Source organism: Micropterus salmoides, unplaced genomic scaffold (assembly GCF_014851395.1).
Source record: "Micropterus salmoides isolate LMB-PRFRI ecotype aquatic unplaced genomic scaffold, ASM1485139v1 Ms_hic_scaffold_5, whole genome shotgun sequence".
NCBI classification, from domain to species: domain Eukaryota; kingdom Metazoa; phylum Chordata; class Actinopteri; order Centrarchiformes; family Centrarchidae; genus Micropterus; species Micropterus salmoides.
In genome coordinates, this window is record NW_024044237.1 from 19,388,095 (window position 1) to 19,403,162 (window position 15,068).

Consider the following 15,068-nt stretch of genomic DNA (forward strand, 5'->3'; position numbering starts at 1 on the left):
CTTTCATCCATACATAAATACAATACTTACACAGTACATTTCCCTAAATGCTCTGTAAGAGCGTACAGCTTTACTTAAAGGAGATTCAGTCCTCTCGCTTCAATAGTAGCTCACTCACACAGTGTCCTAAGCTGAATTATAAATCCATAAATATAAAACTCTGTTTGCAAGACATGCATCATTCCTATTAATGTTTGCCTTCCTCTCTGTCATGTATTAGAGCCAACATAGGGTTGGCTTTTGGCTGTGCACTCTTTCATTTTTTTATAACTGAGTATAAAACCCAGAGGGAGACACAGACACAGGTGACCCTTGGGGGAGGGGAGGTCACTGGAGGAGGGCAGCGAATGTAATCTTTCAATGAGCAAACCAAGGACTCAGCAGCCTGGGGAATACATTGGCACAGCTCAGCCAAGCCTCACTCAGCAGTTGAGACTACGTGAGAAAGGGAGAGTGAGAGAGAGACGTGGACAAATCTCATTAACATTCACACATCCCACTTGCTAGGACATTTTTTTTTAATGTAGGCCTTTGTCTAAGTCATCGGGCACAAAAAGCTACAGCTGCAGCAGTCTGAGTTAATCAAATTGAATGGGTATTTTCCAAAATTAGTCTTATTAGTATACAATTCCCTCTTTGTGTTCCACCATACAGAGCTGCAGTGAAGGGATAGCAACAGAGTTACATTTCATACTAAAAACACTAACTCTGACTAACCCAGGCTGCTGAAGCCTCAAATAAGCCTCACCTGAAATTCTTTTTGCATTTTGTCTCCTATTGCTTAAAATGCAATCACATTTAGGAGGGGATATTTTATGGGCCAATGTGTGGAGAGGAGGAACAACTGCGGTGACTGATGACTCAGCGTACAAGAAGGCTTGTGAAAACAGCCTTGGAAAAAATGTGAGCCTGTCCTGTCCTGAGATCAAAATGTCATGGTTCTGTTAAAGGCGAATGTATGAAACACAAGGACATTCAGATTTTACCTTATAAGCACATTGCTTGCAGACCATGATCATGAGAGAGATGGCATGATGACACAAGTGCATACATCAGGGGAAACGATCTGAAAATATAGGGCACATGGTAAAAGGTGCTGAGAACAACACTTTATCAGAAATCTATTAGCAATGCTGTCCAAAGCTATTTCTATAAATCCTTTGTATGTTGACACTGCCCCCTGGTGTCTGCCAAAGAACAGTGCAACAACATAATACTGCACTGTACAAAACATAAATGTTTCTGGCTGAGGAGAACAAATAGTTTATACGCGAGTATATTATTTAATTTCAAAACAGGATGTAAAATAAAAGCACAGTTCTTCTTCAACAACACATTTCCATTTTACAGCACAGTCAAAATAAAGGCTTGAGGAGATGGGCAGTACATAAGCACTATTGTGATGGAAGAGACCTGCTATCCTACCTCTGCATGCCACATGTCTAAATCTAATACCAACTTTCTTTATTGTCTTATAATGAAAATATAGTTCAGTCTGTTCAGTGACATTTCACTGTGAGCAAAGAACATTATTGGACAGGGTCATCCTGGAGAAACATTTGTTTCTTTACAATAGCCAATATTTCTTACGATTTTTTATCTAGTCATTTACAATACAGATAAATAAAAAGCTCTCCCTTTTAGTGTGACCCACAATTCTGACACAGAATTAAATTTAAAAATTAAATTAAGACACTCAAAAATTTACTTTTACCATGTACGTCATTGATTACATATGATAAAATGTTACGGTGGTTCATTTTATGGTTGTCCCACATAAAATTTGACAAAACAAATAAAACAAACACATCAAATCCTTTCAAACGGTTTTTAAGTGTTCCGTTGTAAGTTTATGTGGGACACAATAGGCAATCCTGAAACATGTTCCTAGGGTTTATTTTGCTAGCAAAATGAAATGTGCAGAACCATATTTTTAAAGTCTTTCAAATGGGATTAGGTCCCATGTCGGACTCCTGCTGATCATCCATGTAGTAGGGATCTCCTTGATGGACTCTGTGATTGTGCACCCTCAGGTTCCCCCTGTGAGCAAATCTCTTCCCACACTCTGTACAAGCAAAGGGCCTCTTCCCCATGTGAACGTCCCGTTGATGGGCTCTCAAGTTCCCGCTGCGGGCAAAACGTTTACCACACTGAGCGCAACCAAAAGGCCGCTCGCCTGTATGCGTGCGAGTGTGCACAGTAAGCTCAGAAGGAGTGAGAAAACTCTTGTCACAAAACTGACAGGGATGCAGTCTGACTCCTGTGTGGCGTAAAAGATGTCTGCGCTGGTGGGAGGGGTAGGTGAAACACTTGGTACAGTATGGGCAGGTGTAAGGTCGTCCGTTCCCTCCACCAGGAGCAACAGGATGGCTGAGAGTGTTTGTGTGTCGTAGCGTGAGCGACTGTGAATTGGACTGTGGTCGGAGAGGGTCTCTGTTGCCAAAAGTTGTGACCCGCCGTGTGTGATTTATGGGGCCTCTCCCACCCCTGTCGTCTCGGGGTCTCCATGGTGATTCACCAGAGGGTGCCTGAGGTTGAAGCTGCCGAGCCCCCCTCTGCCCCACGCTGTGGCCCTGCACTGAGTTCTGATTGGAGTTCTGGTTCTCAGGCTCCTGGTCCAGAAAAGGGAAAGAGCTATCATCATCTTCGTTGCTTGTCTCATCAGAGCCAAAACCTGGTCGGAAGCAGGGTGTGCCAGTGCTGCTGCTAGCTGGACCAGAACCATCTGCCTGCAGGTTCTCCAGACCAGACACCTCACCTCGGCTGGCATCCAACCCTGGTAACCACTCCCCTGGTTGAGCTAAGCTTGGGTCAGGCCTGGGAGAGCAACGTCCGCTCTGGGAGATGGAGAGAAAAGGGGTAGAGGCTTGATCTTGGAGGGGTCTGTGGTCTGCACCATGACTGCCCTGATCCCAGTGAGACACTGCAGAGAAATTAGGGGGAAAAGGTCAACTGATGCACTTTCATTTCACCACCTATATCAAAACACCCTTACACTCATACACAGGTCATATTGCTCTAGCACTGAAAAGAATAGTCTTTTTATTGACTACAATAATCAATAGTGAGAGAAGAATGAATGACCTCTTACATTTTGCCTTGGCTTGTGTGGCAGACTGTGTATCTATCTGCCTCTGGTCCACAGTAGCAAGACATCTCTCTTGGGCTTGGCCTGCAACAGAAGCCAGGATAGGCCGTGATCCAGCACGCTGAGGAGAAGTACAACAGGTGTGTAAGATGCAGAAAAGCCAACAGCAAGACATGGTGCAAAAGTCACTTTGTCCTTGGCTATTCAGAAATCACATAGGCTTAATAACTTCAGTTCACTGAGCAGCCAAGTTTTGAATCATGGAGAGACAGGATAGGGTCTGACCTCATGTTTTACAGAAGCTCCATCCTGGCCTGTGACCTCCTCTTTCAGCTCGCTGAGGCTCTGACTGAGTCCATCTACTGGGTCTGAATGAGAAGACGACACATCCTTTGCCACATTCAGCCCTGTGGCAGAAAAATGCAGTTGTGTAAGTGTTCTTTAACGCTACAAATGGATTGGTTTGAGATATAGCTTTGGATACAAGATTATCCTAGACGTTGAACATAATTCCACACTTCAATTATATATGTATTTCACTTCCACAAGTTGTTTTTTTAACTCATCTGTCGTACATTGACAATGACCAAAGTGAGTTGCTGTGAACTCTTGACTTGAATAAGACCAACTGAGCTGTATTACCTGGTCCTGTCAGGGTCTGATGCCTCAAGCTACCATCTCGGTCTCCTGATGGCATCTCCCCTTCCTCGCTTCCTCCACCTTTTGCCTTCTGCCTCCTCTCCACTTTCTCCAGCTTGCCTCGGAGGATAGAGATCTCCTCTGTTTTCTGCGCTAGCTCCGCCTGCTGTTCACACAGGCTGCCCTCAAAGATCTTGGCGATCTCGCAAACAGCAGCTGCCAGCAGCGAGTCCATGACTGTGGCCAGCTGAGCGTGGAAAGCACTCCTCACAGACTCCATTGTCCTTTGTTTCAGTGATGATATTTTAATGTCAACGACTGACTGACACCGCTGTTTTCTTCTGAGGTTGCCCTCCACAGACAGTTGAGGGACGATGTGGTTACTACTGTACACTCCTCTACTGAGGCATCTGTGAACTGCCATGAGATGTTGCCATGCTATCTAACGTTAGCCATCTATCGCGGCGATTTCCTTTCTTAACCCAATCTCCTTGTGGTTAAACAAATACTGATAATCAACCTGTGCGGCGCTTTTAGCGATCTCAGTAAAGATATGCTGTCAATGCTTTATGTTGTAAGCTAACGCTGGTATCATTTAGTGATGACATGCTATGCGGTGTCGTACCGAGAGCCAGTTTGCATAGTCTAAGGACATAAACGTAACCAACGTCTAGCTAGCTGTAAGAAACCTGGTTGTAAACAGAAAATGCATTTGGTGTTTGCTAGTGTAACGTTACATTAGCTAACACATTAACTCTAGCTAAAGTGTAAACAAGGGAGCCAGTGAAGCGTAGCCAGTAACGTTACAAGCCCGTCCTAGCTAGCACTCAAGTTAACTGTGTAAATGAAATGGAAACAACCAAAGACGAAGGACGGCAATTACTCTTGATTGTCGGCGGCCAAATATCTTCGATGGCTAACATTAAATCCACGAAAACACTCGTATCACATTCAAAGATGAGGAGACTCGTCGTCCAGCTAGGTTAGCAGGTATCTGCGATGTGATAGTTGTTGCACGTCTCGCGATAACACGGCAGAGGAGTCGGACACTGCAGATCAGCAGCCATGTACTGCAGAAAAAACAACAAAACCATCAAAGATTCAAAATACATGTGTAATGTTGTATAGATAAACATTCAGATCAATCTCTTCTAAACAGTCTTCAATAAGGAGGTGGTACAACAACTTTACACACATAACTCCAATATGCAAGACAAGGTGCACAATGTGAACTTTTTATTGGAGTAATGTTGACAAGCTAAAAACATAACACTTATATTAAAATGACAAAAAAAAAGAAGAAAAGAACAGTGGGCTTGTAACACTACATCTTCCTCTTTTAATACATGTCCTTGTGAAATAATACAACCATTACAAATAAAACACTTGACATAATACAATGACATAATATGCTCACTTCTCTGGTTTGTTTCAGAACTCAAGCATCAAATGAAAATTCAACAGAACATTGAACGTAAAAAGTCCTCAACAATGGAACGTTTTCAGATATCTGTCAAGTAGCAGGAGATATTTTACAGGATCAAATTTTGTCCAGTAACTACAGTCAACATCACAAAGCTGGGTCTGACTCCAAAATCACCAAACACTCTGGGGTGATCTGAAAGCCTTTTTGAGTGATGCAGTTTCTCCAATTCTGCTAAAACATCATTCCAAAAAACACAAGCTCTGATTTTTAGTAAATACAACCAGGTAGGGGGATCTGGCGATTTACTGTATACCGTGAGACAACAGAATTTTATGTAGCGATTGTTATACAGCTTCCACCAAGGTAGTATTAAGACCATTGTGGCGAATACTACAGTCAAAGAGCAGGTCTGCTTTAAGGCAATATTGAATTTACATTACTTATACTTTCAATAAAGTACACATTTTTAATTTGGTAACCCAATTATATCTTGCTGACATGTCATTTTCAGAATCCCTCAGTCACCTGATTTGTTATTACTGGTTTTACAGTACTGTTTCCATATTTGAAGGAAATGTGGATTACGGATATAGTCATAAAATCAATATATAAATCACATCTCAAAAAAAAAAAAAACCCAACAGAGCAGCTTAACTTAAGCCATCAAAACATGTTATATGTAGGGAATCTTCACCATCAACCAGCATTAATGACAACATCCAGTGTTTCAATGTCCACAGAAAGGTGATGCTAGCTGTATACTGGGCTTACTTATGACAACGCTCCATATGGTTCCTGAGGCGTCCTGCAACCACGAAGCCTCTTCCACAAAACTTGCAGAAAATAGACCAGTCCTTGTGATATTTAGACACATGCTTATTATACCTTGTTCGTGAGAAGAAGTTCTTCTCACACTTCTCACACTGGATCAGAGGATTACAGCCCCCTTTTTTGTGCACGCTAAGCTGCCAGTTAGAATGAAACTTTGCGGGACACCGGTCACATTTGATGGGCCTCTCTCCTGTGTGGGTGCGAAAGTGTTCAGTCAGCATGTACTTGTTTCTCACAATCTTTGGACACAACAGGCAGCTAAAGCCATTAGAGCAGCGTGTGCCCATCGTTTGCCACTGTCGACTTGGCTTTTTGTCTGGGTTGTGTTCACTCTGAACATCGATTGCTTGACGCGTGTCTTTGCTGGAAGAAATCAAATCCTCTTGATCATCTTCAATCTCCTCTAAAGGCTCAGTCCACGCAAGTCCTCCGTTAGTCTCACTGGAACTCTTGTCTTGGTGCATTCTCGTTAAGTGTACTTTGAGTGACTGATTAACACGGAATTTCTTTGGGCACAAGTCGCAAGGAAATGGTTTTTCCCCAGTATGAACACGCATGTGGTCTCTGCACTTGCAAATTGAATTAAACTTCTTGTTGCAGTGTACGCAGGAGTGCTTTTTGGTGTAGGCATCTTTCTGAACAGATGATTGACTGTGGTTGCTAGAAGAAGGCGTGCTGTCCTCCTTAATCACTTGTTTTTTGCTTGGCGAGGTCGATTCTTCTGAGGACTGAGGTTTTAGAGGGTCAGCGGACTGTGCTATTTTTGTCAACAATTTCTTGAGTTTTCCACAATATGGTTTGTGATTCTTAAGAGCACTTGGAAAAGGGAACTCTTTTTTGCAACCTCGACACCTCTTGTGTGATCGTACGTGCACACTTCGGCCAAACTCTGTGTCAAATACCTTCTCACAAAACTTGCAGGAGTACCTTTTTTTATGGTTACTTTTCACCGTCTCCCGTTCTGCAGACTTGGACTCAGCTACTGCGATATTTCTTTGATCTCCTTTGCTCTTCAGTGTATTTTGCTGTGCTTTTCTTAAATGCCTCCCTCTTCTTTTGAGACCTTCAGATCTGTCAGTATATTCCTGTTTGATGTCCAGGAGCAGTTTTTTCATGTCGTTTCTTATTACTGTTTTTGTTGTTCCTTGGTCACATTTGGCTAAGCTTCCGTCCTGAGTGTGTTTGTGCCCCTGGTTTAATGAGGAACCTGTGGGGAAAAAAACATTGCAAAAAGTATTATTAATGGAAAGTTATTAATATTACAGTGAAGGAATATTTCCTTCATTAAGATCATTTGCCGAGAGCCTGTGACTCTCCAAAACAGTAGGTCAGACTCCGTCTCTCCTGTCTGACTTGATTGACTAAACTAATACCAACGAGATTCTCTTTGTTTTATTACAGACAGGCTGACTGGCTCTCTTTAGAAAGCGTTGCATGTGACTCGAATGACACAACATGACTTAGGTTAACTTAGGAAAGTGTAGTGTGTTGTTTTGAACCAATATCCAATAGAATCTTCACACCTGTATAAAGGGGTGAGCAATGACTTTGTACACAGTTTGGACACTTGGTCCGCCATCTTCAAGGCTGTCCTAAAGCTCTTATTTGTGCTCCAGGGAGGCATGGATCTCTGAAGAGCCATGAGCAAGGACACACGAGAGTAGCCTTGACAGACGTATTTTACTTGCCGCCCCCTGGATATCAGTTATTAACTGGGCGCTGCAGCTGATCAGACTTACCTGATGCAACACAACATCAATGGAGATTCATACTGGAGTGAAGACACAACAGATTAAACCTAATGTGTATCACTTGCATGTTTTATTTGATTTGTTTTCTGATTCCCCATTTAGTTAGAAATCTGTGTTCATCGAAGGTCTGAATAACAAAAGGACCACAAACAACTTTCTTCATTTATTAGAAAGATTTGTGTTTTCATGATCTGTTATTTCCCCCCATTATCTTTTATTATAGATACAACTCAAGTTAGTGTCGGTGAGTCTGTCAGCTTTTTAACATCATTTATCGTTTGGTTTGAGTTTTTTTGTCCCTGAAACATTTAGAATAATAATTTATTAGGTGATGCAAGGCCAGCTACATAAACTAAACAAAAGATAATAGTGGGATGACAATAATAATACAGGCTTGTCATCAACGTTTAGCTATGTTAACGTGCAAATACAAAAGTTATCAGGGAAGATACTGTGATTACCGCTGCAGACCGATGAATCGTATTTTCATTGCCACTGATCTGAACAGGCGGAATAAACAACGCATAAGACTGCCTGAAACGCGATATAGAAGAAAATTAATTGTATTTAGGGATAGGCAATGAAACGCAATATTAAATAGGCCTCAGGGCTCAAGTATTATTAGTATTTGTTAACAGGCTGAAGTCTCTTCCCTGCTCTACTCTAAGTATGTGCAATGAAACCTTTGGAAGTAAAAAAAAAAAAAAAACAAACAAAAACAATACACCTCTTAACAAACACAAACATGTAGGAAGTGATATTTTAATCTGCCGCTGTGTTTTAGCGAGCAAGCTTGGCTATTAGTGAATTGCTACAAAGAAGCGCAAACAATAGTCGACTGTCTGTAGCCTAAAAGTTTAGCTTAGTTTGCCATGGACATTAAAATTTGGCACATTGTTGGTAACTTATCTGCAGGCTGAGACAAACCAGCCGCTCCTACCAGCAGTAACTTTATCTGCAGGCAGTGAATAACAGCAGCAGCAGGGAGGACTGATACGGACTGATAATGTCACTCAGTATTTTGATGTCAGGAATATGGTTTAGTTGATTGACACTTTAGATTTTTTCCCAGTGAGATATTATTCAGTTTATATAGTGACTTGTAAACTTTACTGTTGCTGCTCTAGAAATAACTTCAGTTGTATTTTAAATATTACATTATACTCTTGTTCTGAAATTAAAGACAACCAGGCAGCTAATATGCAGACGTCAATATTTGTTTATTTATCACAAGTCATATCATCATCACAATACAGAACAATGTTATCACACATCGCAGATTTTCCTCATATCGTGCCGGCTTACTTGCCGTGTCAGCAAGGCAATCTTCGGCCCAAATCTGACCTCTAGAGCATTTACCTTTTAATCCTCCCACAATATATGCAGGCAAGTATGTGAACAACCCTGCAGCTGATTGTCTGTGATTCCACGCATTGGTAAAAAGGATTGTATATCACAACCTGTACTCTGGATAATCTATAAATCACCCTGAGCAGTTTTGACTACAACAAAATTCTAGTGAGGAATAGTCCCTATAAAAACTTAGTGTTCTGTGGACTATCCAGAGTAATGGAGACACTTTCTGGAAAAATGATGCTCCTGAATTTTTCAAACCTGACTGACAGCTGTGAGCACCACAAACAAAATTCTTCTCCATTGAGGGTGGACGCAGTAATCTCAGCGATAGACATCTTAAAACCTGGGCGACTAAAACCAAGCAACCAAACTATCTAACTAACATTCTGTGTAATTTTGGTGAACCAACCCTTTGAATTGTGGATAACAGTACAGTTATTATTCACAAAGTGAGCCTTGGAAATCATTAAATAGCCACGTGAATATGAGTGAATATAAACGTGGATGTGAGAAAGCAAAAGATAATTAATCAAAAATGAAACTCACCTCTCTTCGATCTCCTGCAACCCTTTGCTCGCTGGTGGGAGTCAATGTCACGGTTAACCACCTAAAATACAGATGTTATTAGCTATATTTCCAATGATTAACAATGCAAAGTATAAAGAAAACACATACGTGCAGAACTGGGTCTGCATAAGTAGCAATTAATGAGATGAATTTTATTTCCAGCTTATTATGAAAGAGGCAGTCTATACAGAGCAAATAAGTGCTTTAGCCTTTTTTGTGACTTTTTTTAACCGGAGGCTCTACCCATCATTTTTTCGATTTATGATGCTAACTTGTACAGTGATGCCACCACATCCTGATATCCCCCCTTCTGTTACACACCTCCTGCTTGATGTTCGGAATGTGCCACAGAGCAATAGACAGCGGGCGCAGTCTTATGCTGGGACACACACCCTCCTCTTGCTTGTTCGCGGTCTCGGAGCCCAGGGGAGCACACCAGTCATCGGGTACTGTACACACAAAGACATGATGAAGCTGTATGTGTAAGCTATATAATGCACTCGTTCGTATTGCTGCAATGATGTAGTAAGATATTTACATGCATGCAGGTAAAAAGGCTCTCTCTCTGCTACCCCCATGTGAAATTGTGATATACTGGTTACTGTACTTTGAGCGATATTTAATGCCTTGGAAATTTTCTTGAAGGTTTAGGACAGTTGTATTTAACTTAAAATTAAATTACTTGATTGAACACATTCTGAAAACATCTGGCAACACCAGGTATGCTTCAATGTGTCCTAGTAAAGGGTGAGAGTACTTGTCAGATCAGTTCTTTTGTGTATTATGTGTATTTGTACTTAATCCTCTTGTAGAGACCGGTTTTCACTTTTGGGGTGAATACTAAAATGGTCTTGAACACACAGTCAAGTCAGTTAATAAACAGAGTTCTCTCTAAAAAAATACTGACTATATTTAAATCAGAAAACATATTTCACAGTACAAATCAGCATATTTTGTTAAGTTATTCTCCTCATTTAAAGATTATACCTTCAAAGTCAATCTCAGGAACATCAGAAGTTTGTCCAATGGCGTTCAGAACATCTTCAGGATCTCTATGCATTTCATTAATCTTACTTATATTCATCTCTGCTCCTCTGTCACCTCCACACTCACTGCCTCTCAGCTTGATCTCTGCGGTCTGCAACTTTATTTTTAGCTGAACAATCTCTTCTCCCTTCTGCGCCAGCGCCATTTGATGGTCATGTAGACTGTTCTCAAAGATCTTCATTATTTCAGACATTGTTCTCCTCAGGACTGAGTCCATGGTTGTAGTCAGCTGGGCCTGGAATTCTCTGGTCAGATAGTCAGACATCTTTGAAGATGGCTGGCAACAGATGTCCTCGATCAGAAAGAGTTGTGTAATGGTGTACCGGTGCTGCACTTTTCAATCAGCAATCGCTTAACCCTTAAAAGAGAGATAAGAGATCAGGTTAGGTCAACACCAATACAGCATCCTCAAGGGCTGCTAGGTATTCTTTATATGGTCACTTTAGCTGGGTGTATGTTTGATGAAACAGGGCTTTACATCCCAGTCAGCTGGGCGAGGGCTGACTGACTGGTAGAGTTGGGATTGTTTAAAGCACAGTACTGTGTGAACGTGTGATGTTTTGAGTAACCAGCAGACACAACGGGCAATCATTCAGTCACAACATATAAGTCGCCGTCACATTGTTTGGATTTAACATTAAGCAATAGCATGCCAGCATTAGGGAGGACCATCAGAAATAAACATTACGGTGTGTTACGTTAAAATGTAAAAACAATTAAACAGATGATTAACCTCTCATGTTCTTATCACGTTTCTCGCTGAACCATCGTCTGCTAATGATAATTAGGTTAATGACTACAGTTGGCTTTCGACGAATAACGTTAGACACAAATTTGGATCCAGCATGTCGTTTCTTTAAACATCAAGAAGCGTTGTAGGTCCGTGTTGTAATGACAAAGACTGCAAATGTACGTTAGAAACTAACAAACATTCAAGCAACGTTAACGTTACACATGGCGGGCAGATGTGATGTATGCTAAATACTGACCGTTCGGCACAAGGAGAACTCCTCCTACACTTTGATGATCAACGGTCTGAACCTTTGTCTGGGCCACAGAAACTTTACCACATGAACAGTAAACCGGCTTATCCTCATCTGACATCTGAATATTAAACCAGCTGCATTTGTTTCGTGTTACTTATCCAGCGTATACAATCACACGATAGTATGTCTCTCCGCCATTTTTACCCAACACTTCGAGAGGCCGTCAGCCCGAGAGGCGTTTTTTCCCACCAGTTTTGCGAATGAATGCTTTGCGCCGTTTTGCGGCAAGTCCCGCCCTATTGTGCTGTGAATGGAACAGTGCTCAATGCGTCCTTGTGATTGGATGCTTGCACTACCGGTTTTCCAGTCGAATAATTTTCAGATCCCGCTTTTTTTAATCATCTTTATTGCAAAAAGGGGGTTAGAGCCCGCTAAAAACACCAGAGCAACGCTGTTGACACTACTGAAGTTGACGATAATGAAAAATTAATCATAATAAAATATAATTATATTTTAAACCGTAACTTTCATACTGGCATCCAATTACAGCACAGCAGGCGGAACGACTAATAGCCAATCACAGCACAGCTGGGCGGGACTTGCCGCAAAACTGGTGTGGGGAAAAAAATAACGCCCCAGGGAGGGAGGGAAATGATACGTCATTATACGTCATCTTTCGCGAGAAACTCCTGTTGCTGCATCACTTAACATAAAAAAACAAACAAAAAACTATAAAGATAAAAAATAAAATGCTTGAAATAGGTAGATTTTTTCTTCCATTCAGGCGCTACTAAATATGCTACTGGTGCTCCAGTCCCAGCCAGGCAGTTACCATAGCAGCTAGTCTGTAATCAAACAACATGAATGCATTGGATCCACCACAGTTCTTTTTGCTAAACACAACAAAAACATACATTTGAGCTGAGCAGGATTACAACAAACTGTTTGCATAACAAATGTGCTTTCTGTATTAATGCATATTGTCTGCTATATAGCAGAAGGGAGTTATATTGTGACAAAATAAATCTACCTACCTACCTACCTTCAAGCAGGTTAACAAACATCTCCCCTTCAGACTGGAAGCTGAGCAGGAAGTCTTTTACTTCAATTTATAGAAAATAACGAGCAGCTGTATTTTATTCCAGCCGACCTGTCCAGCTGAGAGAAAAGAGGTGTTGAACATCTATGGGGTACCATATTTGGGTGACTTGTCAATCACAAGGTAGCCCCGCTCTAGAGCCTCTCCTGCTTTCTGGTGTATTTTCCTCTAAATGGGACCATAATTTGCTAGATGAACATCATGCTGTGTTGAAGAAGACTAGCGACTGAGACCATAAACTCATTAGGAAAGTGGTTACTCAGGTAATAAATCAGCTGAGAAGTAGCTACATTTTCTCAGAAACTTCTATACGATCCAGTGGAGTCGCCCTCTGCTGGCCTTTAGAGAGGCGCAGGTTTGAGGCTTCAGTTTTCAAACCTGGAGGTTCCTGGTTGGTGAAGACACAAGCTGCTTCCTGGTTTCACAAATATCAAATTTTCCGTTGTAGTTTTGAAACAGACCAATTAAAGAACAAGACGCAGATTTAGGTTGTCCTTGCACAGAGGAGCGGGTGGAGGTGGGGTTATGTACCGAGGCGCTGCTGGAGGCCCTCTCCTCCTCATTGTTGGTGGGCGGAGCCGCTCCTTTCCGGCAGCTAGGAAGGAGGCTGGAGCCTACTTAAAAAGTTTAAGTAGGCTACTAACATAAATATCATCCACATCTTGTAAACAACTCTGTGTTAAACGGCGGCTTGGTTGTGAAGGGAACAAGTAAAATACGTACATGGTCTTGGTTAGCACAGACAGTGTGGTCACAAGTTGATCTGTGTCTCCCGTTTTAAAGAGTGATGGCTGGCTGTATGCTCTAGAAGTTGTTTTATGCCACGCCGACAGCGGAGTGAGAGGTGATAACAGCATAGGCTAGTGGAATATCGATCCGACTTTGATTTATTTTCCCACATTGATCTGAGTTTGAATCTCGTGATAAAAAAGCTGAATTGTTTTTCTACATGACGTGTTTACTGACACAGACTCCAAAGACAAATATGTGTATTTAGAACATTTAGAGAAAATGTTTGTCATTCACAGGAAGAGCAACTTGCCCTCTTCCTGTTTTCAACATTTTCCATAACAATAAGCAACGTTCAAAGCGTGACAAAGTGGTACATGACAGGTTTACACACACACATGACTCCAAAGACGAAGAACTTCCTGTTTCCAACAGCTGTCGTATCTGCGACAACCACAGACGCATTCAGGTGACGGTCACCCGTTAACAGGGCCACCCGTTAACAGGGCCACCCGTTAAACCGAAACACCGGTCTCCCGTCTGCAGTTCCAATCACTCCCATTCAAAAATCCACACGGTCTGGCGGCGACGGCAGGGTAGACTGCTCCTTATCCTTCTCCTGGTAATCCCATTGCTAACCCTATCTCCCACTGCTTCGATCGCGCCACCGCCACCTGCTGCTTGCTCCGAGCAGCTTTGTTTGTGCTCAATTTACAGACCCAGGGGCTGTGTAGGAAACCGGATTTTTTTTCAGAGCACACGAAAAACAGAGAGCTACCTACCCATAATATTTGCCTAATTTAACAAAAAGTGTATTAGATGAGAATCGCAAAGTACCCCTTTTTAAGCCTTATTTAGCTTAGACCTATTGTCCTCATTAGTGCGCACATGCCTGTGCCCATAGGGTCCATAGCCATGTTCTGATGTCTGTTTATTCTGGGTATACATACAAATTTTTTCTAAAAGTACGCCCTGTTCAAAAACAATGCTACAAATATAAATACACACAGAATCAAAGCCCAGGGGCCTCATTTATAAACAGTGCCTACGCACAAAACAGTAAACGTGCATATGCCACTTCCCAAGCAAAAATTTGTGATCTTGATGGGAGAATATGCGGCCCTGTACGTAAACTCTGAACCATGCATACGCACATAAAGCAACTCACATGGCAGAAGGATGAAAATGTTCTCTCATCTCAAATATGTTGGACAGTTTAATCAGCAATCATATTAAAGCCCCCTCCAGCCAGTTTTAACTGCCGTTTTTGGTTAACGTTCTATCTCAAACAGAGAATGGGGTTGTGGTTAATAGTAGGACGTAATACATACCATGACAACCAAAAACTGACTGGCTGGAGTGTTCACTAACGATATGCTGTCACTACACTGTAAAGTTTAGTACACTTTACTGTCTGGCAGGAGTAGCTATTACTACCCATGATAGAAACTAATGTGCGCGTATCCGCTGTTAGCAATCATACAGTCGATGGTCCTGTCACGCACTGCACACAATAACTCCCACTACGTTTTATGGTGCGCTTACTTTA

The 15,068-nt window shown here is 41.8% G+C and overlaps 2 protein-coding genes across 2 annotated transcripts; both read right to left on the bottom strand.

The window, feature by feature from the left end:
• Window positions 1–1,260: 1,260 nt before the first annotated feature.
• Window positions 1,261–4,756, bottom strand: LOC119888697 (zinc finger protein 408-like). The gene is made up of 4 exons (XM_038699397.1): window positions 3,731–4,756; window positions 3,374–3,495; window positions 3,092–3,209; window positions 1,261–2,923 (listed from the first exon to the last, which is right to left on the bottom strand). The coding sequence occupies exons 1-4, from the start codon at window positions 4,149–4,151 to the stop codon at window positions 1,944–1,946; spliced, it is 1,641 nt and encodes a 546-aa protein (XP_038555325.1). The 5' UTR covers window positions 4,152–4,756; the 3' UTR covers window positions 1,261–1,943.
• Window positions 4,757–4,938: 182 nt separating this feature from the next.
• LOC119888696 (zinc finger protein 260-like) lies at window positions 4,939–11,930 on the bottom strand. Its single transcript, XM_038699396.1, has 5 exons — window positions 11,695–11,930; window positions 10,646–11,063; window positions 9,980–10,107; window positions 9,638–9,698; window positions 4,939–7,191 (listed from the first exon to the last, which is right to left on the bottom strand). Exons 2-5 carry the CDS (start codon window positions 10,968–10,970, stop codon window positions 5,921–5,923), a joined length of 1,785 nt encoding a protein of 594 aa, XP_038555324.1. The 5' UTR covers window positions 10,971–11,063; window positions 11,695–11,930; the 3' UTR covers window positions 4,939–5,920.
• Between the last annotated feature and the right edge of the window lie 3,138 nt (window positions 11,931–15,068).